The 26,742-nt window shown below is 30.9% G+C and overlaps 2 protein-coding genes across 4 annotated transcripts; both read left to right on the forward strand.

Annotated features, from left to right (window-relative positions):
- Positions 5,016-8,781, forward strand: LOC109351054 (probable serine/threonine-protein kinase PBL5). Its single transcript, XM_019592377.1, has 5 exons — positions 5,016-5,260; positions 5,968-6,200; positions 6,456-6,645; positions 6,750-7,141; positions 8,195-8,781. Exons 1-5 carry the CDS (start codon positions 5,194-5,196, stop codon positions 8,504-8,506), a joined length of 1,194 nt encoding a protein of 397 aa, XP_019447922.1. The 5' UTR covers positions 5,016-5,193; the 3' UTR covers positions 8,507-8,781.
- Positions 12,713-26,443, forward strand: LOC109351052 (phototropin-1). Of its 3 annotated transcripts, none has more exons than XM_019592374.1 (24): positions 12,713-13,248; positions 14,966-15,562; positions 16,510-16,692; positions 18,154-18,245; positions 19,049-19,343; positions 19,675-19,894; positions 19,983-20,053; positions 20,489-20,595; positions 20,854-20,903; positions 21,048-21,152; positions 21,247-21,306; positions 21,385-21,474; positions 21,672-21,748; positions 21,965-22,049; positions 22,677-22,757; positions 23,003-23,106; positions 23,629-23,678; positions 23,915-24,021; positions 24,135-24,269; positions 24,502-24,553; positions 24,734-24,846; positions 25,131-25,271; positions 25,891-25,995; positions 26,243-26,443. In XM_019592374.1, the coding sequence occupies exons 2-23, from the start codon at positions 14,982-14,984 to the stop codon at positions 25,990-25,992; spliced, it is 2,901 nt and encodes a 966-aa protein (XP_019447919.1). In that variant the 5' UTR covers positions 12,713-13,248; positions 14,966-14,981; the 3' UTR covers positions 25,993-25,995; positions 26,243-26,443. The 3 variants fall into 3 exon arrangements, with proteins under 3 accessions (XP_019447919.1, XP_019447921.1, XP_019447920.1); XM_019592376.1 differs by having other exon boundaries at positions 13,184-13,248; positions 25,891-26,003; positions 26,244-26,443; XM_019592375.1 differs by lacking the exon at positions 12,713-13,248 and having other exon boundaries at positions 14,911-15,562.

Genomic DNA, 26,742 nt, shown 5'->3' on the forward strand with positions numbered 1-26,742 from the left:
TAAATGCTACCAGCTGATAATATCAGAGTTTGTTGGCTGAGAGGCAACACAGGTCCTTTCTTTGTCTTTGTCTTCCATGGAACATAAGTATGGCAATTATGATGGTCGTCATGCTCATGTTTACACAATGCCCACTAAAATTAAGATGGATATGAACATGTCTGTTTTCAAATAAATTATGAAATATTATGCCCTGCCCGCCTTAAACATGGGCAGGGTGGCCTTGCGGGTCGCTCTAAATTAAAAAGAAACTAAAAATGACATAATACATAGAACATTGCAAGATATTATATATTGTCTCTTATTTTTTATTTCACTGCTGAGACATTGCAATATTCATGTTACCATATTTGAGAATATATAGATGCACACTGTGATAGTGAAATTCAAAATACAAAACATAACACATTGTTTTGCATAAACTGAATATATAATTAATTGGTAATATATTATATTTTGGAAAATTGTTCCATTGTACTCAAGTGGTAAAACATGAATTACTTTTGTCATATTTGATCCATCAAATTTCTTACTATAGTATTCATTAATGCTCATGGGTGACACTATTTGTCCATTTGAAATGTCAATGAGCGAAGATGACACATTGGATGGACATTATAGAGTAGATAGACACATTTTTCATGTCATGTCTGCCTAGGAAGGCATGCCTCATGGACATGACCCAAATTATCAATGATACTTTCGTATATCTTCCAAGTTTAAAGTTATGGACATAGTATAAGAACTCATTAAATAAGGTAATTTTTTTATATAATTTCATTAAAACTACTTATTTAATTAACATTAGAAATTAAATTTAAAAAATTCAGAAATATGTAATGAAATATCATAAATGAAGATATAGTTAAAAAAACAAAGTATAAATGTACAATAATTTTCTTAAAATCAAAATATTTAGAATAACTTATAAAAATTAAAACATCAAAGTATTTTGAATGACATATAAAAATTAAAACATAAGAACAAAAGATGTATATAATGTTAGAGTTTTTTATATTGTCAATGTATCATCTATTATTTATTTTAAAATTATCATTAACTTTTAAATAAAAATAATTCAAATAAATAATGAATACTGAGTATGTATTAATCTTTATGCTCTACTCAAAACATAATAGGTAGGTATTTGGTTGAAACATGGTGGGAGCGCACTAGTCCAAGCTTTACTTCCTTATTGATTGATACCTACCTACTTAAACTAATAGTGCTAACTACTAAACTTAATGCCACGCTTTAATTTCATACAGCGATGGATGTTTAAAGGCTAATTAAAAATTCATGACGAGAGAGGAATATAAATAGAATGTCTCTAATAAGAGAGAACTTATTATATACTTCGTCTCAACTATATCTAACAATTTATTCAATTTTAAATTACAGTTATATCATTATTAATAATTTGGTTGAGATTTGATTAGGATTATTATCATGTAATAGTTACTCGTGGCATAAATTTCATACCTGTATTAAATTTGCATTGATGTCTAATCTGAAAGCAAAAACTGCACCAATAGGCATAAAGGAAAGGAAGAATACGGCTCACAAATATCATATATTCTAATACTGTTTATTCTTTATCTTGAACTAATTAGAATGTTATTTTTTGTTTTAAAATTTTTCTTTTATTTATGTGTCAATATGTGATTGACTAAAAATAGAGAATGAGATATTGTTCAAACATATAATCTCTCTACCCAAAATTCACCCTCCTACTATCTATAAATGTTTTGCAATGTATTAGTTGTATAGCCCTTACAACCTTCAACATGTTCGACCAGATTGAGATCAGTGGGGAAGTTTTATTTTTATTGTTATCCGGTATGAGACACCATGTTTTGAACTAAAACATTAAGATATTAATTTTATAAGCTTTTCTACTTATAAATTCTTTAAATCATTTATGCATATTTAATATAAGACTTCATACTTGAATCCAATACAACAAAACAAAAGACAAATATGGTAATGATTAATATGAGTAGTAATATGTACTCATGTGAAATACTAGTATTGTTGTGATGTCCTAGGAAGATTTGTAATAGCAGTAACCGTGTCTTTGTTGAACTACCTCTAATTCTCAATTTGTTGAAATACCTCTAATTCTCAATTTGTTGAACTACCTTACTGTAACACGTGACATCATTGTTGTAACAAACTAAACAACATGATAAGTTCGATAGGCGTAGGGAACAACTCACATTTCCTTCCTCAATTCTATATCGAATCCACCTATATTTTATTTATTTATTGAAATTTTTTTTTGTAATACCAAATATATTTCATCATATTATTGACGAAGAATTAATCACTTTGAAATATGTGATTATTTTTTCAACAAGTGTCGCTAACGGAAATCAAATTCATGACATTTTGATCTTTCTGAGAATTAATACTTGTATGTGTCTCTATTCAATTGTGTAGATGTTAATGACATCTTTTTGTTCAAAAATTGACTCTATAATTCTTCATTATATATACATAATTAACAACATATATACATATATTAATTCATATATCAAATTACAAAACATAATAATAAGTTAAATACTGAGAAAACTTTATCTAAAATAGTTATGGATTATATTTAATTGGATCTAGGATCAAATACGAGTCCAAAAGTTGTCCTAGTCAATATTTGATGTCAGATTAATATTGAAAACATATTATTATAAATAATATAAAAATGGCACAAGTTAACTAGTTTGTAAATAAATTTAACGAATTGAATTTAAGGTAGAAGTTGAGGTAGTCGAATAATTATGTATAATAGTTGGTATTATTTATTTTTATTTATAATTATTATAATAGCATCGTTATTTAATATCCACAATTAATCTATAATGACTTATACTACTAGTGGACATTGAAAATATACAAAAAGTTGAAGGTACTATAAACTATTAGAAAATTAATGGTAAAAATGGTGACGTAAACAAGTCCAATGAAGTTGTATTTAACTCGATTTAATTTATTTCATCCAAGCATTGTATTTTTATTTTTAATTTAAACTAGCATATTACTTTTATTGTTATGAGACTTATCATATTTAAGTCAACTAGAAAAATAAAAAATATAGGGAAAATATATATAATATTTAAAATTTCATTAGGATTTGAGGGTACATAGTAATTTCAATGTAATCTGAGAAATTATTAATTAGTGTGCTAAAAATATTACTCAATTTCAACTATATATTAAAAAAGATGCATTTAACATTTAAGTCATTAAAGTTACCATTTTTAAATCCTATAATATGATTATTTTATAAATTATCACTGAAAAAATTAAATGTTATAAAGAGTATGACACTTAAATAATCTCACACACAAAAATTTGATATTTTTTAATCTAAAAAGGTGAGATTCATGTTCCCACCTCCTCCACCAAGTTTGGATATTCTTTCCAAATCATCTATTAAACATAAAAGCATTATTTTTTAGATAAAAATGATAAAACTTTCCTAAGAAGCAATAGGGCCGGATTGACACCAGTAATGTTTTTTCTTGTCACATGAATAGCAAATATTAACAACTATAGAACGAGATTTTAAATTTAAGTACATATTTAGATATTTTGTAATAATCAATATATATAATTATTATATGATTAATTTTTTATTTATATGTATCTTTATTATTATATTTCAACAATTAAAGTTCATTATAAAATAATAATAATAAAACAAATACTATATAAGTATAAAATAAAAAAAGTATAATATTTTTGCAGGTATCAAATAAATTAATATTTTTGTCATTCCTATAATAAATATCATCTAGAAGAATATAGTCAAACAATTCAACAAGGAATTGAGAAATAAATTTAAAGATCAAAATGAATATGCTTCATAGTTTAAATAACTCAAGTTGCTTATTTTTTTGAGGTCTTAAAGGTATTTTATTACTGTATAGGTAAGGAACTAATACTTTTTAGAGTATTTGATTGTATTTTTTAACAAATGTCATTTTCACAAATCGAACTTGTTACCTTTTAGTCATCGTGAAATATAGTATAGGTGTTTCACTTTGCACCAATATATATGGATATTTTCAGTTTAATATTTATTATGAAAAAATGTATGTTCCGATAGTATAAAAGTTTTTAGTATTATTACCATATTATTTACCGCTTATATATTAATAATCATCAGCTTTTAAATAAAAGTAATCCAAATGAATTAAGAATGATTCATTAATATATAAATATATACATTAATAGTGCATAAATATTATGCTATTTATTTATTAATAACATAAGAGTTTTTACAATGTATCATCATTATTTATATTAATTAATATTTTTATAATATTATTGTATAAATATTAAATTCATCTAAAAGTGACAAGGTGTTGGTAGAAACATGTAATATTTTTCCGAATTTTTACAATGACCAAAATATCAAGTGTTCGATTCTTGAGAACGACATTTATTAGAAGAGATATCCATGTATCATAAAAGGGTGATGATATACTCTTAGTAGTACAAAAATATAACTTACAGTAATAAAAAAGAGAGAATATCCACTTACTTTTAAACTTACTTCACATCTTAATTATCAATTATAAGAAAATCTAATGGTTGAATTATTAAATAGATCTAAACTATTGAATTTCTCTATAATTGATGACTAAAATAAAGAATAAATCTAAAAAACTTACTCTCAGAGTAAGTGGTCTCACTCGTACAAAAAAATATAAAGAGAAGGAAAACACATTTGGTAACGATGGAGGGCACGTGGCACTGACGCGTGGTCCATTAAGACAAAGATGTTTTTTGCGAAGCAGCTCTTACCGAAACCGTTGAATTACCACCGATGCATCGTTGTCTTAATACCGAGTAACAGTAAAGTTTACCATGTGATTATAACTCACCTACCAAATTACATAAAAACCCCTTCTCTCTCCCTCGTGCAAGCTTCTCATTGGTTCACTCATAATTTTATATATATCAAAGCAACGCAGAATCATAAAAAAAAATTATAGTTCTAGAAGACTCTTCTCTCTCTCTCTCTCTCTCTCTTCTCTCTTCTCTCTCTTCCTGTTCTAACAGTGTGACACTGTTTTTGGCGTGTTTTTTGTTTTAATGTTCTTTCCCTATTCTGGGTGGTGAACTTGAAACAGAGACAAACCAATAATAACATAAGCAAAGAAAAGACAAAAAAAAAAAAGAAACATGGGTTGCTTTGGTTGCGCGGGAAAATCTAGCAAAAAATCCGATACCAACAATCCCATTTTTCCGGGTAAATTTTGTAATGGATCTTCAATGATTAATGTTAAACCATTTTTATTAACCCGGATAAAAGTGTCATTCACCCACTGTTTTTGATCTTATGTTGCCACCATTTCCTGAATGTTTTTATTAAAATGATTGAAAATTTTGGATGTGGGTATGTTCTAACTTTATCAAAGGTCATTTTTTTTCTTGTTTAAATAGACCAAAGTTTCGCTTTTTTTATGCAAATTGTTGAGTGTGTCCATTTTTGTTTCGTTTTGGAAGCATCTTTCATAGGATGTTTTTTTTATTAAAATTTATGGCATTTAAAAGAAAAAAAAAGTGAATTTGGTTTTATTTGATTTGTGCTTAACATTGCAATTAATTTGGTGGTTGTTGATAACTCGTTCTCCTCTGAAAGTTTTAATATTTCAAAATCTACTCTTCCTCACTTTCTGGAAATTACATAATTATTAATATTTTTTAAGGTTCAAATTATAATTTATGTTCATTTGTTTTTCGTTGTTGGTTGATTGATTGGTTTGAAAAGGTTCGATCCATTGTAGAAGGTGCAAGTTGTCATTTTGTGCTTTTTCCTTGCTTTGAAATTTTGATGCATGTTGTTTAAACAGTTTCTTCTGGCATTTGTATTGACAACCTGTTTATCTCATGTGTCGTTTTGTTTCATCTCTCTCTTACTCATGTGTTTGTTGTTTTGTTTTTATGCTTTTGTAGATAAGGTCAAAGTTGATTTGAATGAGAATGGTAAAAATGAAGATCAAAATTCTAAGGATAATCAACTCTCTCTGGATGCAAAGATTTTGGATCCAAAAAAAGATTCTATCAATGCAAAGACATTTACCTTTTATGAGCTTGCAGCTGCAACAGGAAATTTTCGGTCAGATTGCTTTCTAGGTGAAGGAGGGTTTGGCAAGGTTTATAAGGGAAACTTGGAGAAAATTAACCAGGTTTGTTTGAATGCACTCAAACAATTAGAAGAGTAATTGTTGAAGCATTGTTTTCTGTAGGATATACTACTGTTGTTTGATCGATGTAATTGAAGCCGTTTAGTAGGAAAATTCTTTGGTTGTTGTTATTAAAGCATTGGAATCGATTTCTTGTCATGTGTTGCATGCTTATGCTCTTTCATATTATGTTAGTTTAAATGTTTATGGTTATGCCAATTTGTGGTGAGATTTTGAAGCATGTTATCGTCTATGTAGGTCGTAGCTATAAAGCAACTTGACCCTCACGGGACACAAGGAGTTCGCGAATTTGTTGTTGAAGTGATAACCCTGAGTTCGGCAGACCATCCTAATCTAGTCAAGTTGAATGGATTTTGTGCTCAGGGAGAGCAGAGGCTATTGGTTTATGAGTACATGCCATTGGGATCTTTGGAGAACCATTTGCATGGTAAAACTATATACTCTGTCATTTTCATTACTTATTTTTCTTCTTATAGGTTAGTCTTTTTTGTTGCAATGGCTTATCTTTTTTCCTCTCCCTTGGGCCGTCAGATCTTCAACCGGGACAAAAACCAATTGATTGGTATACAAGAATGAAAATTGCAGCTGGTGCAGCTAGGGGTTTGGAATATTTGCATGATAAAATGACACCTCCTGTCATATACCGTGACCTGAAATGCTCAAACATTTTGTTAGGAGAGGGATATCATGCCAAGTTATCCGACTTTGGTTTGGCTAAAGTAGGTCCAAGTGGTGATAACACTCATGTTTCAACCAGGGTTATGGGTACATATGGGTATTGTGCCCCAGATTATGCGATGACGGGCCAGTTAACGTTCAAGTCTGATATTTACAGCTTCGGGGTCGTTCTTTTGGAACTCATCACGGGTAGGAAAGCTATAGACCATACAAAAGCTGGAAAAAAACTAAATCTAGTTTCATGGGTATGTCAATGCTCTTTTACCTAACTTCATGCTGAAATCCATACATTTAAACATTTACTTTTGGTAATGGTTGTCCTTGTCAAAAGTTAGTTGCTGTCTTGCTTATTTTGAATTGCAAGTGTAATTATAAGTTGTAGGAATCATACTTCTCTCTTATCCATCATTGGCTCGTTGTACGCTGATAGGCCAACTTTTATTTTAATTTATTAGAGGTTGCCGTGAAAATACTGAAGCTGTTAAGCTAGAAATTTTCTGAATTTAGCTGATTAATTTGGATATTAGTTAAGAGTCTGACCATAAGAAAATGGTCATGGTTTCATCCTGTAAGAAGGCACTTCTTAAACTTTAAAGTGCTTACTGAATCTCTAAAACCGAACACTTTCACAGAAATATTGGTGCTACTACGCACATTTCATAGCATACTTTCCCAATTTTTTTAGTCATTGAAAATAATATATTTTTACCTGGGCACTTCATGCACAGAGCAAATTGTTTTTGATTCTCTTTTTCACCTATGTGAGATGGGACTATACATAATCTATGCCTCAATGATTGTCAAAAATATTTATGTTATGGTTCAATTTTGTTTTCTTATGGTAAACTTTCCTTTTGAGTATTGACTTCATACATGGTTAAGTTTGTGCATGATACTGACATTTGATTTCATGCCTCATCTAATTTCTCTGTTCATACAAATGCTAAATTTTATGGTATTGAATACTAATAGGAACGGTTTGATATATAATACCTAGTTCTTTTGAGTCACTTTTTATGGTTGCCGTAATCTGCATTAATGCTTGTCATTTACAGTGGTTGTTTGTATTGTTCAATAATGTGATATGGCTGAACCGGTGAAGTATACATAACAGCTAACCTTCTAACCTTAGAAACATAATCGCTCGTAATCTCAGAGCTCCTTATTTTTCCCTTTAGCGCACTGAACACACTCCGTTTCAATTAGTGGATGATTGGTGGTTAAGAACACAATTTCAATCTTGAATTTGTATTTGTTTGCAAATCATCACCTCATGGTGCATTTGTATTTGTTTGCAGGCGAGGCCCTTATTTCGAGACAGGAAAAGATTCACGCAGATGATTGATCCACTGCTTGAAGGTGAATTTCCAGTTAGAGGGTTATATCAAGCTCTTGCAATTGCTGCTATGTGTGTTCAAGAGCAGCCTAATATGCGTCCTGCTATAGCCGATGTGGTTACAGCTCTAAACTACCTTGCATATCAGAAACACGAAGATCAGTTTCATTCAGCGCGAACCTCTGGAGACAGCTTATCCTCTCCGAGAACGAAAAGGGGTGGTCATAGACGTTTGGCTAGTAGTGATTCTGAGACGGATAAATCGGGTGAATAGAGAGAAGTCTTGGAGTGTTGTTTGGGTATTCATTTTATAATGTGCCTAGTTATCAAATTTTGCTTAGTAGGAGATAACAGGTGCATCTTCAAATATGAAACCTTTCACATTTTCTTCTTTGTTACCCTCCTCCTTGATGTACATATGAGCCTGTGGCTTAAGATGCCCCTTCATGTGAATTTTGTTGTGGACACTTTTTGAGAATTTAGCTTCAGCTTAGGATTTTTTCAATTTGACATTGATCTTTATTGAAGTTCATTACCTACCATGGTCTATAGACTACAACACCAGTGTTTGCACTGAATGATTTATGTGACCAAGTACACTAGTATATAAATATGAATCCTTATTCAAAAACTAATGTTAGTGTAATGGTCTATAGAATAAGGATTCATATTCATATTCCAAAATTAAGGATTCCAAGAGAGAAAAAAGATTTCATAATAAGATGAATAAAGAAAGTGTTATATTAGTGCATTTGGTCTAAGATGCAATGTTTTACTTTGACTATTTACTCCTCTCATGCATAGTAATGGTGAGACTTCATAGTGGTTGGATACTCCTTGGTCACAGACGAGTTTACCAAGTGATATCAGAATCGATGGTTCAAAATATGTGATCTCTTATGATTTTTCGATATTTCTATACCCCAATAACAATGAGACTTTCTGATGGTTGGAGGTTCTATGGTCATCATATATGAGTCCAACAAATTTAATATTCACAAAAAAAAAAATTGTAGGATGGAGAGTTACCTAATATACCTCATGTTAGGTTGGACATGCAAAATAAAAATTGAAGATAATAATGGGAAATAAAAAATTTCATAACAAAAATAGCAACTTGAGAAAAATATTTACTTACAGCTTTTAAGGATTCCATAACAAAAATGAGTTTTTTCCTTTTGTTTTTGGTTACAAGTTATATTTTCCTATACTCTTTAGTAATGTTATTAAAATCGTATTGGCCGGTTAAACTGGTGAACCGGTTTCAGTACTTGTACAATATAATAATTATATCGATCATGCAATCATCTGGTCAAAACTAACTAAAATCAGTCATACCAGCCGATTTTCAATTGAATCATACCAATTATAAAGGCCGGTGTTTATTTAAAATTATTTTTTTAATGAAAATAAAAAATACATTAGTTTTTTATTAATTTTTCAACATTAATATTAATATATTATATATGTATATCTAATTTCGTCGGTGTATGATTTAATTAGTAAACCACCGGTTGAACTGTTATACCAGTATCCTAATCAGTTTAATAATCAATATGATATTAATAACACTCCCTTTACAACTTGACCTTCAACTTTTGGATTAACTGGATCGTTTATTTAACTGTGCCAGGGAACTTTGGCCCATAATCCAAGCATAGAATCTTGCTCAAGTTTAAAGAGGATGAGTCATCACCACATCTAAAGTTTAAAAGAAGATCATAAAGCAAATAAATTTAAAACTATATTTATTTCCAAGAGGGGGATCCACCTACCTCAAAAGTTTAAATTTATTTCATATTTTAATTATTAATTATAGGGAAATCTAATGATTTAGATTTACCTATTAATTCAAATTATTGGATTTCTCTAGAATTGATGACTAACATGTGAAGTAAATTTATCGCGGATCCTCTCCCTTTATTTCCAACCTCATCCCAGATAGACTAAAGTGTGAAATTAAAATTGACTCTCTTAAAACAAAAGACAATGTTGTTCAAAACATATAGGAAGTTCATGAAGCCCATGAGGTAGTAAAAGGTGAGAAGGATGGAACATAAGAACAGAAGTGTTTGAAGTTTCGAAGTTATCTAATGTATGTATTGTCTTAATCTAGGTAGATTAAGAAATAGGAACAAGTATCTATACATTGGTACGTGTCAAATAAATGCGACCAACATGATAAGATGAGTATCCAAAAAGCACTTTCACATGGTTATGGGACCAATAATCCATTTTGTGTTTGCCCCAACACTTACATAATACATCTTAATCTTTCTTTTTATCCTTATGCTTATAATGCACCCCACTCAAATTATTTCTGTTTTGTTAGGTTTATTAAATTTGACTCCAACAAAAGTTTGTAATGTAGGTCAAGCTAGTAAGAATATTAGGAGAAGTAAAAAAAAAATCAAAAATTATTTCAGCCTAACTCAAATAGTAAAATATGAAATGGGATTGGAATTACTCTCACATATGCATTTATTGTATATGTGAATGTGATAGATATAATTAATTCAGATGTGAGTTATAGAGGGTATGCACTAATAGTGTTGATTAAAAATGAATGCCTCTTTTTCTCATATTTATATTATTATTACTAACATTATATCTCCTACAATGTATGAAATAACTTATACTCATTCAAGTAAAATATAATTTCTCTCCTCAAATTGAATAGGTTAAGCATATAATATGATCTATTTAAAAATTTAAATAAATAAGTTGTTAACCGAGTAAGCATCTAATTGACTTTGAAAAAGATAGTTTAGGATCAGGAGTGAAAATATTTCTTGACATCAAAGACTCTTTTTTGTACATAAAATAATGTGTTGTGAAATCTTTGAAGTTACTTACTAATTTAATTTTAACATTTAAAAAATGAAAATTCAAAGAAGATATATAACTTGTATATGATGGAATTACAATGTTTTGAAATGGCTAAATGTAAGAGATTCTATGTGTTGATGATTTATCCTTAGATACAAAGACATAGTATAATAATTGTTTAGTCCAAGAGAGATGCCAACAAGAAGCATCAAAAGGTGAGAAATTATTTCACAATATGAGACTAGATCACAAGAGACTCAGAAATAATTAACCAAGTGGTAGAACCAATCATTATATTATGGCCACAAAGAGACTAAAAAAATTAACCAAGTGGTAGAACCAACCTTTGTAGCAGTTTCAATAACATTATTGTTTTAGGGGAGGAAATAATAATGACCCCTTTTATATATTTCATTTAATTATACTTAGCCCACTTGAGATTCAATTATTATTACTTTATCTTCTTTGGATCACAGATTTTTTTACTACTATGAAGGATATTTCTTCATCTTTTTCGGCAAGGAAATAATCTCTTTGAGGGTTTGTGGCTGTCCATCCAAACAAATGTTACTTCTAGGAATCGAACCTTCGACCTTTGATAAATCTAGTGAAACCTTATACTACTAGATCATCAACAACTTGCTCGTTTTGAATGAGAGGTTGATAGTAGCTATACTAATCTTCCGTTTCATAGCAAAATTAGACAATCTTCAATCTCAGTTTCCACCCAATTTCATAGCAAAATTATGCATTTTTTTGAGTTGATGATCAATGATTAGTATAATTTGTAGTTGTGGTCATGTATAAAAATCCAACTTCTACCAACATGGCTTCACGTGTCCACTTTCTCTGCTTGTCTTTCTGACCATACTTTTATGCAAACTCCCATTTTTTTTAGTTTTAGGGTTAAATTGCTAGCTGTATTTTTTAGCAAGATATATATTAGAAAAGAAGGTGAGTTTAACATTGTTGCTCAATAACCATTAAGTTAAAAGTTCAAATTTTGGAATTAGTCTTTTCACTTATAGACTATATACATTTACCATCTATAGATCATTGGGACAAAGATCACCTATCCCAAGTGGGATAAAGACTTGCATGAAAATATATGTATGTGGAGATAACCAATTAAATCTTGCCAACATATTAAAAGTTCAATTTTAATTAAAATTTTAATCATAAATAATAGTACCAACAAACATAAATGCACTAGTCTCTAAATGTGACATGTTATATATTTCTTCATGCAAGTTTTTCTCCCCGAACAGTTCCTACTCCATGTCCCTAGCCAATCATAATGCTATTTTTATTTTTAAAAATATTCTTTTATTCACGTGTCAATGTATGATTGACTTAAGACAGAGAATGAGACACTGTTAGAAATAGATGATCCCTATCCTAGACCATAGTAGATAAGAGTTTCGTGCACCCGATAGTAGTCGTAGAGTTGGGATAATGGAGAGACAAATATACTCAAAACAAGAGAAAAATGTAATATGGTTTGACATTTTTATCCTTAAAATATAAAGATATAACATACCCCTATATGTAAGTACAAAAGTGCTCAATTGCCTCTTCATTAATGAAGATCTAACTCGTAGTCGTAATATAAAAATATATATTTTATGATGTACTAAGATATATATTTACTATTTTAAGTTGTCCTACTATGTTTACATCCCTGGCCATAATTCCACTAACACAGACACAAAGACAAAACTATCTTCCTCTGAACAAACTGGTCGGTATAGTATGCATTGAACAACGTGTCTGAAGAGATTGCTAAGATAAGATACCACATTTTCTCTATGCTTTTCCAGAGTGTTACAAAGAAGAAATCATTGAAGTTAGGAACTTAGAAAGTTAAGGTGCTAAAAAGAGTGATAATCACTTTTTAAAGTAGTAAGATATTACTGATTCAGTGGTTGATGCAAGTGTGGAAGGTTATGGGAACAAGTGCATGAACCATGTGAGAGATTGATGCACAGGGATGGGAAGCCAAATCTTTTTGGAAATGGTTTATTGTTTCTTTCCAAATTTTCCAGTTACAGTTAAAAGCCATTTCTAGAAAATCAACTTTTAATCATTTTATTATTGTTTGTGCTTCTTCTATAAGAATAAGCTGAGGATACTAGACACAAGGCTTCAATTTGACTCTTCCAGATTCAGCATAACTCAGCTTTTAAGGTATTGTCTTGCACTATTAATATTGCATGTTTTTCATCAAATATTAGTTTTGTTTTCAATTATATTTATACAACTTGATTCTTCATAAGAATCAACTTATAAATAAAATTGATCCATGGGTTTTTTAACTCTATTTTTAATCCATATATCAAACTAATAACACTAATTCACTAAGCTCAATGGAGGAACTTTGTGATTAAATTCTTAGAACTTAGTATTAAGCAAGTTTATGAAGTGATTATTAGTTTGTGAGGTTACATGCAAACTCTTCAGTGAGGAAATGATACTTGCTGGAATGGTTTTCTTCAATTCTGTTCCATGCTCACTTTGCATCAGCAACTTTGTTTTCACTTAACTTCTTCTCTTTGAAAAATTTCTATCTGTCTATTATTATTATTGCAAGTACTATTATTTCAATAAACCAAATTTAAGAATTTAATTTATTTTTATTTTTTATTTCTACATGCATCTAACAAATATTTTCCTAAAAAGAAATTATTTCCATTTCATATGTTTTGCTTCACATCCAGTGCTTGTTCTTTTTTTAGGATTTATTTCTCTGGGCACCACACAGTTAAATGTTATTGTTTGTCATTAATTATTAGAAAACACCCTCTTTTAAAATTTATGTACCCTAAGGTCCCAAAGTAAGAAAATGAATTGATATGACCCTTTTCCTTCAATAATTTGAAATGACATCATTATCAGTTGACAAAACTGCCCTGAAAAAATGTGAGGCACTCAAAATTTCATGCACCTATTCAAATATCCATTTATATTATGGAAGCCAGGTTCACATACCTGGAGCCCCTAGGTTCTCTTGCATTGATGAACATGTGTCACTAAACTTTTATTCATTACATTATTAGAAGATATTATTGTTAAATAATCAAGTGAAAAATAATAATGACCCACATAACAGTAGTGACATAAAATGTCATAGAACATAAAAGATATTTTTTTCTGATATTACTACCTCCACTATTTTTCCACATCAAGGTTAATCCTGGGTTGGTATACTTTGATGAAACCATGTAGTTTTTTACCTTATTTTTTTATACCAAGGTATGGTATTCCTATAGAAATCTTTCTCACATGAACATATCCAATAAGGGTGACAACTAAATAAAGCATTATATTAAACCAACTAGTTGTTTGTTTAGTGGTATAATGTCTCGTTAAATTCTTAAAATGACTAAAATATCAACGTTTGATTCATATGAACGATACTTATTAAGGGGAGTAGCTACAAATCCCGAAAAAGATTATCCTTCTCCAAAATGTGGAAAAAAACATTTTGTTAAATAGTAGCTTTAATATTCCAATATAAACATTGCAGGTAGGTTTCTGGTAAAATTATAGTCAATTTTTTTACAGTAAACAATTGTAGATCTTAATATAATTTAAGCCTAAAGATCCTAAAAGAGGAGATTTAGTCATGGTCATGAAAATATAAAACATTAGAAAACATGCAACCATTATTTCTTTACTTAGTATTAAGATAATTTTAAACCTAGAAATGATGTATTATTTCTCTTCATAGAAACAAACTACTCAACACTTATATGCTATAACTCTATTATTATTTGTAGTTCTAAACAGCAATACTTGATTTTCATTATATCACACTAAGATAAAAAATCTATATTAATGTCTCATGCATTGGTTATTAAGATGTTGTATTAATAACAATTTTGTATGATCAACATTGTAACAGTGATAAATCATCAATAATGAAACCATCATTTCCAAGAGACCCTCGTGGCTCTCTCGAAGTCTTCAATCCTTCTACTTCTTTATCCCACTCGGACGAAATCGCCACCTCACTGGTGACTAAGCCGAAACCACTCTGGAAAACTTGGAAAGACCCGGAGCCACCATGCAGTACTTCTTCTGATGAAATTACCACCACAATCACCGCCGCCAACACCACCTCATGGATGGCACTGAAGGACAACTCAATTCCGGAAGGGGAGTCCGGCAAGGCGGCGCAGAGAGCCGCCGAGTGGGGACTAGTACTGAAAACAGACACGGAGACAGGAAAGCCGCAAGGAGTGACGGTTCGGAACTCAGGCGGGGATTCAAGAAGGCCTTCTAATAACTCCGGTAGAAACTCCGGCGAATCCTCCGACGGCGGAAATGAATCGCGGGGGATTCCGAAAGTGTCGGAGGAATTGAAGGAAGCATTGGCGGCGTTTCAACAAACATTCGTGGTTTCGGATGCAATGAAAGCAGATTATCCGATAATGTATGCAAGTGCTGGATTCTTTAACATGACTGGTTATACATCCAAGGAAGTCATTGGAAGGAACTGGTATCAAACCAATAACTACTTATCACTTTAATTTAACCATGTCATTCTAAATTCTAAATTCTAAATTATGGTTGCGGTTATGATATATTATAGTTGCATGCAGATTATCATAGTTAGTGTGAATTATTTTATGTTTTTGAATCAGATGTTGCATGAAACAATCTATAATTGTGGTGTGATACATGCAACCACAATATCACGTGATGCAATCCACAATTTGAAGTACTAGTAAATTATTTCATCGTATATTATATGAGTAGAGATCCACTTATTCCAAAAGTAAATTTTTTAAAGTTACTTCTCATTCTAGCTATCAATTCTATAGACATCTAATGATTTAGATCTACTCATTAATTCCAACCATTGAATTTTCCTAGAATGAGGTGTAAGTTTAAAAAACTTACTCTTGATTAAGTGAATCTTGATAGGATATTTATTATGATAATGGCTATGAAATTCAATAGAAAAGGAATAGGATAGAATATGATAGTTGGTTATTTAGATTTAATTAAATAATTGATGTTATATTAATATTTCTAGAATGTTCTAGTTTGTAAGATGATGACACGTGTAGGTCATCATCATATTATGTTTTCTTCATTCTCTTTAAATATGATATTGTTCATCCATAAGGGATCAATCAATGAAAAATGATGAATTCACTCTTTTATTATCATGTAAGTTTATAGCTTTCTTAGGAGTAGAATAATTCATAGTGTTCTTGGTAGATTTGCTATTTGCACTCTATTAAATCTCCACTCATATTATATTATGAGATAAGTTGTTTAATCAGACCTTAAAATTATGACCTATATAAATATAACTCATGTCATGATTTTAATAACTGAATAAGATAATATCAATAATAATAAATTCTCATGCAACGTGAATAACAATGATAACTATTATTTTATGACATATATTATTTTTTTATCTCGTGGGTCAAGTCGGTTTTTACAGGGCGCCGATACGGACCCAGAGGACGTGGCAAAGATAAGGGAAGCGTTGGAAGCAGGGACCAGTTACTGTGGAAGGTTACTAAATTACAAAAAAGATGGGACACCTTTTTGGAACCTTCTCACTATTTCTCCCATTAAGGACGACCATGGCAATGTCCTCAAATTTATTGGGTTAGCCCACTTTTCTCTCTATAATCTAATTCAATTATATTTAGATTATCATCCTATAACTTATCATAAATGTTTTATACATTTGTTATATATTTATGGACATAAAAATTAAAAATTGTTAATGGGTAAGTCGGTGAAATATTATAATCCTTATAACTACTAGTTTAGTTTGATGGTGTGATGTGAGAACAGGACTCCATTAGATGGTCTGACTGATTTGATCGGACTTGAAAACGGTTTTGGTTTACTGTTTTAATTAAATGATGGTTAAATCACTTTAAACCGAGAAAATTTAAGTTTGACCGTATTAAATCAAATTAACCCGATAAGTAAACCAAACAATTTATTTTGATTTACTCCCGTCAAAAAAATAAAATGAAAAGACATTACTTTAGTATAATTATACATAACTATTATAAAAGTTTACATTTGTATATAATTATATATTTATAGATAAAAATTATTAATTATGTATAAATCACTTTATTAGACCAAACAATTTAACCATTCTAACCTAATATGAGACCTCTTTCGATTTGATGTCGGCTCAAATTTCACACTAGTATGATGTAATGAAATTGGGACCAAAAGTTGTCATGAATTGCTCACGGGTCATGGCACACAAGATGTAGAATATGTGGGGCAAGAGTTGCTTGCAATTTTCACGCTTCACTGTGATAATGATAACTCTATATATCGTTTTCGTTACATTTAGAAACTGCCAACTGGGATGTTTGACTGTTTTTGTCAATGGTAGATTCGTTTTTGTAACTTTTTCACTGTTTTTTTGGTTTGGGAATGTACCTTGCCATGAATTTATGGTTTTTTTTAACCATGCAATGTTTTGATACTTTAAAGAACTTACCTTTTCATATGGAATTAGATAACATTTATTCTAACAACCCCATCTTTTTAATTAGTCAATTAATTTAATATTCATCTTTTTAATTGTAACAACTCAATGTTTATTCACCAAGAAACTAGTATAGTGGTGTAAAACTGATTTTTAGGATGACCAAAAAGTCAAAGTTCAATTCCTGATAACAATATTTGTTGAATATCCTTTGTAGTACAAAAAAAAACTCAATGTTTATTTGTATAACCAATAATGTATATGATTAAACAACTAATTATTTTTTGGATACATGATTACCCTTCCCAACAATTGTTACTCTCAAAAATAAAAAACTGGAAGATCTAATGGGGCCATACAAGATTGTGACACATTATGTGAAACTGCTTACGTTGTAATAGAAAATAGCATGACTTGTGTCAAAACGTGTAGTGAGGGTAGTAAAGATAAATTGGTGAGAGGCTATGGTATGAGTGGTGAATATGTAAGACAAGACATTTAATTTTGGGGCCAAATGGTCCTATTTTTCTGTCTGATATTGGAACCTTAATATTGATTGCATGTGGGTCTTATGATGTGTGTTATCTTTGTTTTGGTGATAATGACAGAATGTTAGTGGAAGTTAGCAAGCATACAGAAGGGTCCAAAGAGAAGATGCTACGTCCCAATGGTTTACCTGAATCCTTGATTAGATATGATGGTATTATTGAATACAAATGCATTTCCAATTAATTTCACTTATCTGCATTATAATTATCCCTACCCACAAAGGAAAACCATATGTGTATTTAAAGATTACATACTTAGAAACCATAAAAGAAAACTAATTTAGAAGTGAAGAAAAAACAATAAAAATGAATCAACATACAAAAGTGAAGTAGATGATTGTAGTGGAAATGTAGAAAATAGTAAATACATGTAAACACAATAATAAGAGTCAGAATCTTTTCCCGTACTAAGAAAATCAAAGAAAATGCAAAATACAATGATACTTGTATCATTTTCTTTACATTGAAAAACTACTAAGTAAAAACAGAAGTTTCATCTCTATTACTGGAGATGATTCTGGTTCCGATAATAGTGTAGCCTAGTTACTGTATTCTAATTTCCACTACTTTCATCTTTTACTTTTACCATTTATCAGGAACTCCTGAATGACCATCACTACATAAATTCAGAGGAAATATGAGTTTTTTTGTGAAAATGAAGGGTTTAGACTTTAGATATTCATATTATATACGTTAATTACCACATATATTATGCTGTTTATGCAAAACTATTGATTTTCCAAGGAAGATGTTAAGTCCTAAGTTTTGAAATGAAATAGAACAATGAAGAACAAATACTACCCTTCTACCAATGATATTAAGCTAAATGTGAATTGCTTCATTCCTTTTGTCATAGACATTACACTATGCATGTTTGATACAATTTTTTCTACCATACCATACAGAAAAATATGAGATTGTGATGATAACAGCAGTAACATGTTGTGTATTGCAGCCCGTCAGAAAGAGAAGGCTGCAACTTCAGTATCAGAGTTAGTCGAGGCCGTGAAGCGCCCCCGAGCACTCAGTGAATCAGGAAATCTTCCAGTGATCCGAAAATCGGGAGGAGCTAAAGAAGAAAGAGGAGAAGAAGAAGAAGAGAAAGCAGAAAATTTGTTAAGGAGAAACTCTGAGAGTGTAGCTTCATTTAGAAGAAAATCATCACAAGGAGGAATTAGAAGTCCGATGCAGCGAATTAGTGAGCTACCTGATAAGAAACAGAAAAACTCTCATCGCCGCTCTTTCATGGGGTAATAAACTTATGTCTATCTCTCTAATTCACATGATCAAATTAAACCAACAAAAAAGAACAAGGTAGGATTCATTCTTATACATGACTATATATTTACTCATGCAATGTTACATTGTAGTTGTACTTGTTAAGAGTTAGTTTAGTTAGTTCGATTTTATTCGTTGGTGCTTCTAGTGTATCATATAAGTTACATTATTGGCTTGGTGTTTATAGTGTATCATATAAGTCTCATGTTATGTTCTTAAGATAATGACTAGGAATTTGTATAACTAAATCTCCAATTTATGTGTAATCCATTTGATATCTTATGTTATTTTTCTATCCTTCAGGTTCATCAGGAAAAGTGAGTCCAACGATGAAAGCATTGTCGATGAGTTTGTTGACGACGTGAGCTCTGAGAGTGAGGACGATGAGAGGCCTGATAGCTTTGAATTTGATGAAAAAGAAAAGCAGAGGGAAAAGAGAAAGGGTCTTGATCTTGCTACCACACTTGAACGTATTGAGAAAAACTTTGTCATTACTGATCCAAGGCTTCCGGATAATCCCATAGTAAGTTTTCTTAATTTCTATAACACCAAAAATGTTCACTTCTGTGTTGGATTCTTGTACAAGGTAATGTTTGTATTTGGTGTTTCAGATCTTTGCATCTGATAGCTTCTTAGAGCTTACAGAATATAGTCGCGAAGAAATCTTGGGAAGAAATTGCAGGTATGCTCTAAGTTGTTTTTTTCTTTCATTTCTTTAAATAATGAAGGCATGCTCTATGTTAAATATCATTACCATGCAAATAAATATCAAAACACTTTGGTTCATATGATATATGCTATAGTTCTAAACAAATAAAACTGAAATTGATCTTATGTACAATAACATAAAATTTTGTCAAACCAACATTTTTTCAGGATTCATTTATAGAATTTTAATTGTTTCTGTGAAGGATTATACAAAATATATACATAGCAAAATCACCAATAACTTCAGGAAACTAAACTCTAAAGTTATTACATGACAAGTATACCAATGCTAGATAGAAGCTGGTAATACAAATTTCAAGAGATTAATGTATCTGAAAATGATCCAAATGGTTTTTCTCTAATGTTAAAATTCAGTAGTGTTTACCTTGTATGCTATTTGGTGATCTAGGTTTCTGCAAGGACCTGAAACTGATCCTGCAACTGTAAGAAAAATTAGAGAGGCAATTGACAACCAGACAGAAGTTACTGTGCAACTCATAAATTATACAAAGACCGGTAAGCTTGTTTAATTTTCGGCAGGGAAAAACACTTCAATAGATTAGTATTATACATTTGAACTTTGTAGGTATGACATGAAATCATGAATGTTTGTTATAGCTGTATGGAATAACTATTTCAGTTTAAAGAAATTTTCTTTTACCCTTTTTTGTTTTATGAATATAGTACTAGTCTATAAAAAAAAGTTCAGTATTTGCATATATCCTTGTTTTAGAACATGAGTACAAACATTTAACATTTCTCTGTTCAATCCAGGCAAAAAGTTTTGGAACCTGTTTCATTTGCAGCCTATGCGTGATCAGAAGGTAAAGCTTATGATACTCCTTTGAACATGTTACATCTTTTAATACATTTTCATATGAATTTTGTCTTAGATAGTTAATCATATTCCATTCACTTATATTTAAGAAGAAGAAAAAAATGTTCGCTTTTCCTTTTCGGTTTGACAGGGAGAAGTACAGTATTTTATCGGTGTTCAACTTGATGGTAGTCAACATGTAGAGCCTCTTCAAAACTGCATCAAAGAAGATACTGCAAAGGAGGGAGAACAATTGGTATATAATATGATTTCTATTTAGTCTTTTATGTTCATTATGGCATGCATTGTATTTGGTGAGTTACAACAAGTTATTCGGCATCCACTTTCAGGTGAAAAAAACTGCAGAAAATGTTGATGAGGCAGTGAGAGAACTTCCGGACGCTAATATGGTAAGGCATAGTGGCTATCATTGTCTTGTAGAGAATTTTGAGTTCATTTTGTGACATGAACTTCTTCGAGATGTCCAGAAACCGGACGATTTATGGATGAATCATTCGAAAGTAGTTCATGCCAAACCTCATAGGAGGGAAGAGGCTGCTTGGAAAGCTATCCATAAGGTATCACTTTATTGATTTACTACTATTCGAAAATATGTAGTCTTTTCTTGTTAGTATGCTACTTACATTAAACTGATTGAAGGTTTTACTTATTGAGTAGGTGAACTTAACATGAAACCATTATATTTCATAGGGTTGAATATCTCATGTAAGTTATGTTACTTCTACCAATTGTTTAAGTAAACTTGGTTTTGCAGATCTTAGAGAGTGGAGAACAAATAGGCTTAAAGCATTTCAGGCCAGTGAAGCCTTTGGGGTCAGGAGATACTGGAAGGTCTTTTATCACACTTCTCTTATCCATTTTTCAACAATTCACATTTGTTTGAACTAGTGGCTTAGGGGGTTAGAGCCTTATAGATGAATTAGTCTCTAGTTAGATGAATATTCAAGAAAGCTTAAGATTTTAAAATCTCAATTAGAACTTCTTCATTGATTTTTCCAAATCAAGCTTCTGTGGCAGTGGTAGTATTGTTTAATTACTGGCTTGCAGTGTGCATTTGGTGGAGCTATCTGGAACTGGTGAATATTTTGCCATGAAGGCTATGGATAAGGGGGTTATGCTCAATCGTAACAAGGTTCTGAATAAGAAATTTTTATACTGTATTGGCTTCATTTTCTTTGTCTTTGTCTTTTGGTGATACACTTTAACTTCTATCACATAATTCAAGTCAATCATAATAACGACAACCAAGCCTTAATTCCACTAGATATGGTCAGCTACATGGATCGAAGACACCATAATGCTCAATCATAAATCATCTTCATTGACAAAGCATTGATCTTTGAAGTCTTTCTTAATCATTTCGCCTATAGTTTTTATTCGCCTCCTCCTTCCTCTAGGAATTGGACTAAACTCCATTTAATCTACACTCCTTACGAAGACTTCTATTGGTCTCCTGCACACATATCCAAATCAACTATGACTTGTTTCTACCATATTTTCTATAATAGAATCTACTCTAACTTTTCTCTTAATGCATTCATTTCTATTTCTAATACTGACTTTTAGCATATGTATACTTTAGTTGTGTATTTATACCAGTATATCATCTTCTATTCATCTAGATCTAACTGTTGAAGTTCAAATGCAGTGTTTCTAATAATGTCTTAGTGACAAAATTACTATTCTAGTTGTGTAACTCAAGTTATACTAGCATTTACCACTTGTCATAATATGATGTCTGTTCTCAACTTTTCTACAGGTGCATAGAGCTTGTACAGAGAGGGAAATCCTTGACATGTTGGACCACCCTTTTCTACCTGCATTATATGCTTCCTTTCAGGTTTGAAACTCATACACTAATAAATTGCTTATAATTATTATTCACTAGAGTTCACATTTCACATCCTCTTTATCTTATGCCCTTGCTTCTATGGAGTATGGACAATGACTCAAGTTATATTATTTGTCTTGACCAAGATGAATGTCTTTACTTCCTATTACATTTACAGAATAACAAGGATGCTCATATGTCTGCTTTACTATATTCAGAGTTTGTTTAATCTATGAAACATCGCTAATTTGCAGACCAAAACACATGTTTGTTTGATAACTGATTATTGTCCGGGTGGAGAACTCTTCATGGTTCTTGATCAACAGCCAAAAAAGGTTCTCAAGGAAGATGCTGCGAGGTATACTATTCTATTTCTTAAAGAAGTTATGCATATGTATAATATATTACATGTTTAGAGTTTGAAGACTATCAAGATGGGTAGCAAGAGAATGAGGTTGGAATAGGACCTATGTAATTTGAGGCATGTGTTTCACTTTGGTCAAGTACATGCCACTATATTTGGTCCCTATTTTATGGTCCTAGAAATCTGAAGTCCTCTATTATTAGCTTCAAAACATGTTCTTACTCAGCCTACAATTAAGGCTATCTCTCTGGCTATGTTTGGGAGTTTTCATGATAGAGTGGAATGATCCATAATGGAGAAGTTGTCTTCTATTGAAAGGAAAAAAATATGATTTTTTTTGTTCCTAATATTCTTATTTTCCCTCCCACTTGTGGTTAATTGGATAGGACAAAGGGTGTACCTCAACTAAATGTTGTTATGGTGTGTGGTGAGATGATTTCTCTTTATTCTGTTGTGGTGTGAGTACCTTAGCTTGTGTTTAAAACTGCTGATTATGATTTCTCTTACTATTTCTAGATTTTATGCTGCTGAGGTAGTGATTGCATTGGAGTACCTTCATTGCCAAGGTGATCTATTATTCTGTTATTCGGTTATTCGGAATTGATCTATACATTCACATGACATGATGATGATCATTGCTATTGCATTCTCCTTAACTTATGAGATTGTCCAACAACTTGGGAAGTATTTACTTAACAAATTCTGTTATCATACAAAATTTTGTCCTTGCAAGAAATCTTGTCTCTTACAAATTTCGAATGTATCGAAAATTAATATGACATTGTCTGGTGAGAATTGACAGGGATAATATATAGAGATTTGAAGCCAGAGAATGTTTTAATCCAGAGCAATGGACATGTTTCTCTAACAGATTTTGATTTGTCATGTTTAACATCTTGCAAGCCACAGGTATATTGGAAACTTCAATTTCAGACTATGCAATTTGTCTTTAATTCTAAGGAATATTTCTTGATCTTGCCACTGAACCAATTTGATTTAATGTCTGATTTCATTCTTTGCAGCTTCTACTTCCTGCTACAAATGAAAACAAGAAGAAGAAGAATAAGAAACAAAAAGGTCAAGAGCTTCCAATGTTTATGGCTGAACCAATGAGAGCATCAAATTCTTTTGTTGGCACAGAAGAGTACATAGCTCCGGTTTGTTATTTCTGTGCATGTTGTATTATTTAGTAGCTACCATAAACTATGGATCAAGATATGCATTGTTCATATACTTATTCTATGTGGAGTGCACCAATTATTATTTATATGATACATGCATGGATATTGCTAAATCACTTTACACATGTTTTATTGTGCTATACATTATACAGAGAATTATCTTGCATTCATGCTAATTTAGCTTCTTTGAACAATTCAATTTGTGTAGGAAATTATAACTGGTTCAGGCCATACCAGTGCTGTTGATTGGTGGGCTCTTGGTAACTTCTAATCTTTATAACAAAGACAATTATACAAATTAAGAGGAATTGTTGAATGCTTTTTATATCAAGTTTTTGTAGTGGATATATTATATATATCTCATGTTACAAAATTCTGAGTAATTGGAATCATTGGCCACAAATTGTAACAGTTTTTGACTACATTGTCTTTATTTTTAGGTATTCTTCTATATGAAATGCTCTATGGATATACACCATTCAGGGGAAAGACAAGGCAAAAAACATTTGCAAATATTCTTCACAAGGATCTTAAATTTCCCAAAAGCAAACCGGTGAGTTTCTTCACAAAGAAATGCTTGCATTTGAAACATGCATAATTCTTTGGCAAAAAAATTTCAACTTTTGTTCTTGCCCCTTTGTTAAACCTTCTCCCTCCATTATTTTCTTTTGTATTTTCTAAGGAACCTTAATAGTAAAAACAGAAAAAGAGAATGTTTCTTTTAGTTCCAGTATTTGGTCACAACAAATTCTTATGAAAATCCCATTGAGACTTAAATTTGGAGTTATATACATATCATATTGTTTTGATATGCAATTGGTATTGTATTTGATGCAGGCAAGTCTCCATGCAAAACAGTTAATATACTGGTTATTGCACAGAGATCCCAAAAACAGATTGGGTTCAAAGGAAGGAGCAAATCAAATTAAGTCTCATCCATTTTTCAAGGGCCTCAATTGGGCACTAGTTCGTTGCATGGTAAGTGCTAAAACATATTAAATAAGTAAACTTTACTCGTTTTAAATTGTGTTCGCGGTCGTGATTGCGGGTCGCGGTTGTGATTACTATGATTGCGGTCACTGCGATGCGGATTGCGGTTGTTGTCGTGTAAATTATTTTGTGAGCAAAAACATATTTTTAACATCGATGCAGCCCGATGCGGCCCAATGCAGTCTAAATACAGTCTGATGCAGTTGCATTGTAGTCTGTTGCGATCAATAATTGTGGTTCCGTATCACACCGCAATTGCGGGGTGATGCACTTGTGGCGGTCACTATGTAATAGTTTCTATGTTTTTTCTGGATCTAAAGTCACAATCACAAAGTATGTCACAATTTGAAACACCTGTAGTAACTATGTAATAGTTTCTATGTTTTTTCTGGATCTACTATCACAATCACAAAGTATGTCTCAAAGTCAGTCTCATAGCAATGAAGATATGACATATCAATTAAAAAAAATTAAACATTTACTATTTTCTCTATTTTTACTTTATTATGATTGATGCATTCTGATATGTATTCTTCAACCTCTAGTTTCATTTTGCTATAAAATGTTGTGAATAGTAAAGCATATTCATATTCATATATCTTACCAGAAACCTCCTGAGCTTGATGCTCCTCTCAAATCGGCAACTAAAGATGAAAGGGAAGCCAATGTAGACCCTAATCTAGAGGATCTACTAACAAATGTTTTCTGAAAGGTTTTAATTTCTTTCTCTTTGCTTGTGATATATATATTCTTATATAGTTGTTTCATTCTAATGATTATTTTATGAAGTAAACATGCAAAAGTCCATTTATGATTTACCACTTCATAAATCGCATATTAATATTAATATCATAATCTTAAGTCGCTTTATAATTAAAGGATAAAAATATATATCATTACATATTCATGGTACATACAAACTCTAGTTTTTTTTTAACTTCTTATCCTTTGATATGTAGGTGTTGAACTTCATGGTGTATTCTTTGCGTTTGTGAAGAATTAATGAAACTTCAATCTCTTGATTCAGTGGTGCAAAGTTTGATCATGTTCATTGTAATTATGAATGGATATCTATGATAATTTTGGTCCTTTTTTATTATTATAACTTGTTTTTGTAATTTTTATTTGTAATAAATAATAAATTGATGCCTCGTGTTTAATTTGAAAACGTCAACAATGTTAGTGACTTAGTACAAACATTAAACTATTAGTATTAAGAGATTGCGTTAACCTTAATAAAATAATATTTTTCTTTGTCACATAATCATATTCATATTTTCTCCACCTGTTAGATCACATTTTTATGATGACATAATGTTATTCGCCATTTTTGTGCTTTGTACGGTGTAAAAGGTTGTCTTTTTTAGAAGACTATTGATCTATAATGAAAAGTAATCATGCCATATATGTGTGAATACATCTTTCACTCAACACATTTTTCGTTCTTAAATGAGTTTTA

Source organism: Lupinus angustifolius, chromosome LG06 (assembly GCF_001865875.1).
Source record: "Lupinus angustifolius cultivar Tanjil chromosome LG06, LupAngTanjil_v1.0, whole genome shotgun sequence".
NCBI classification, from domain to species: Eukaryota; Viridiplantae; Streptophyta; class Magnoliopsida; order Fabales; family Fabaceae; genus Lupinus; species Lupinus angustifolius.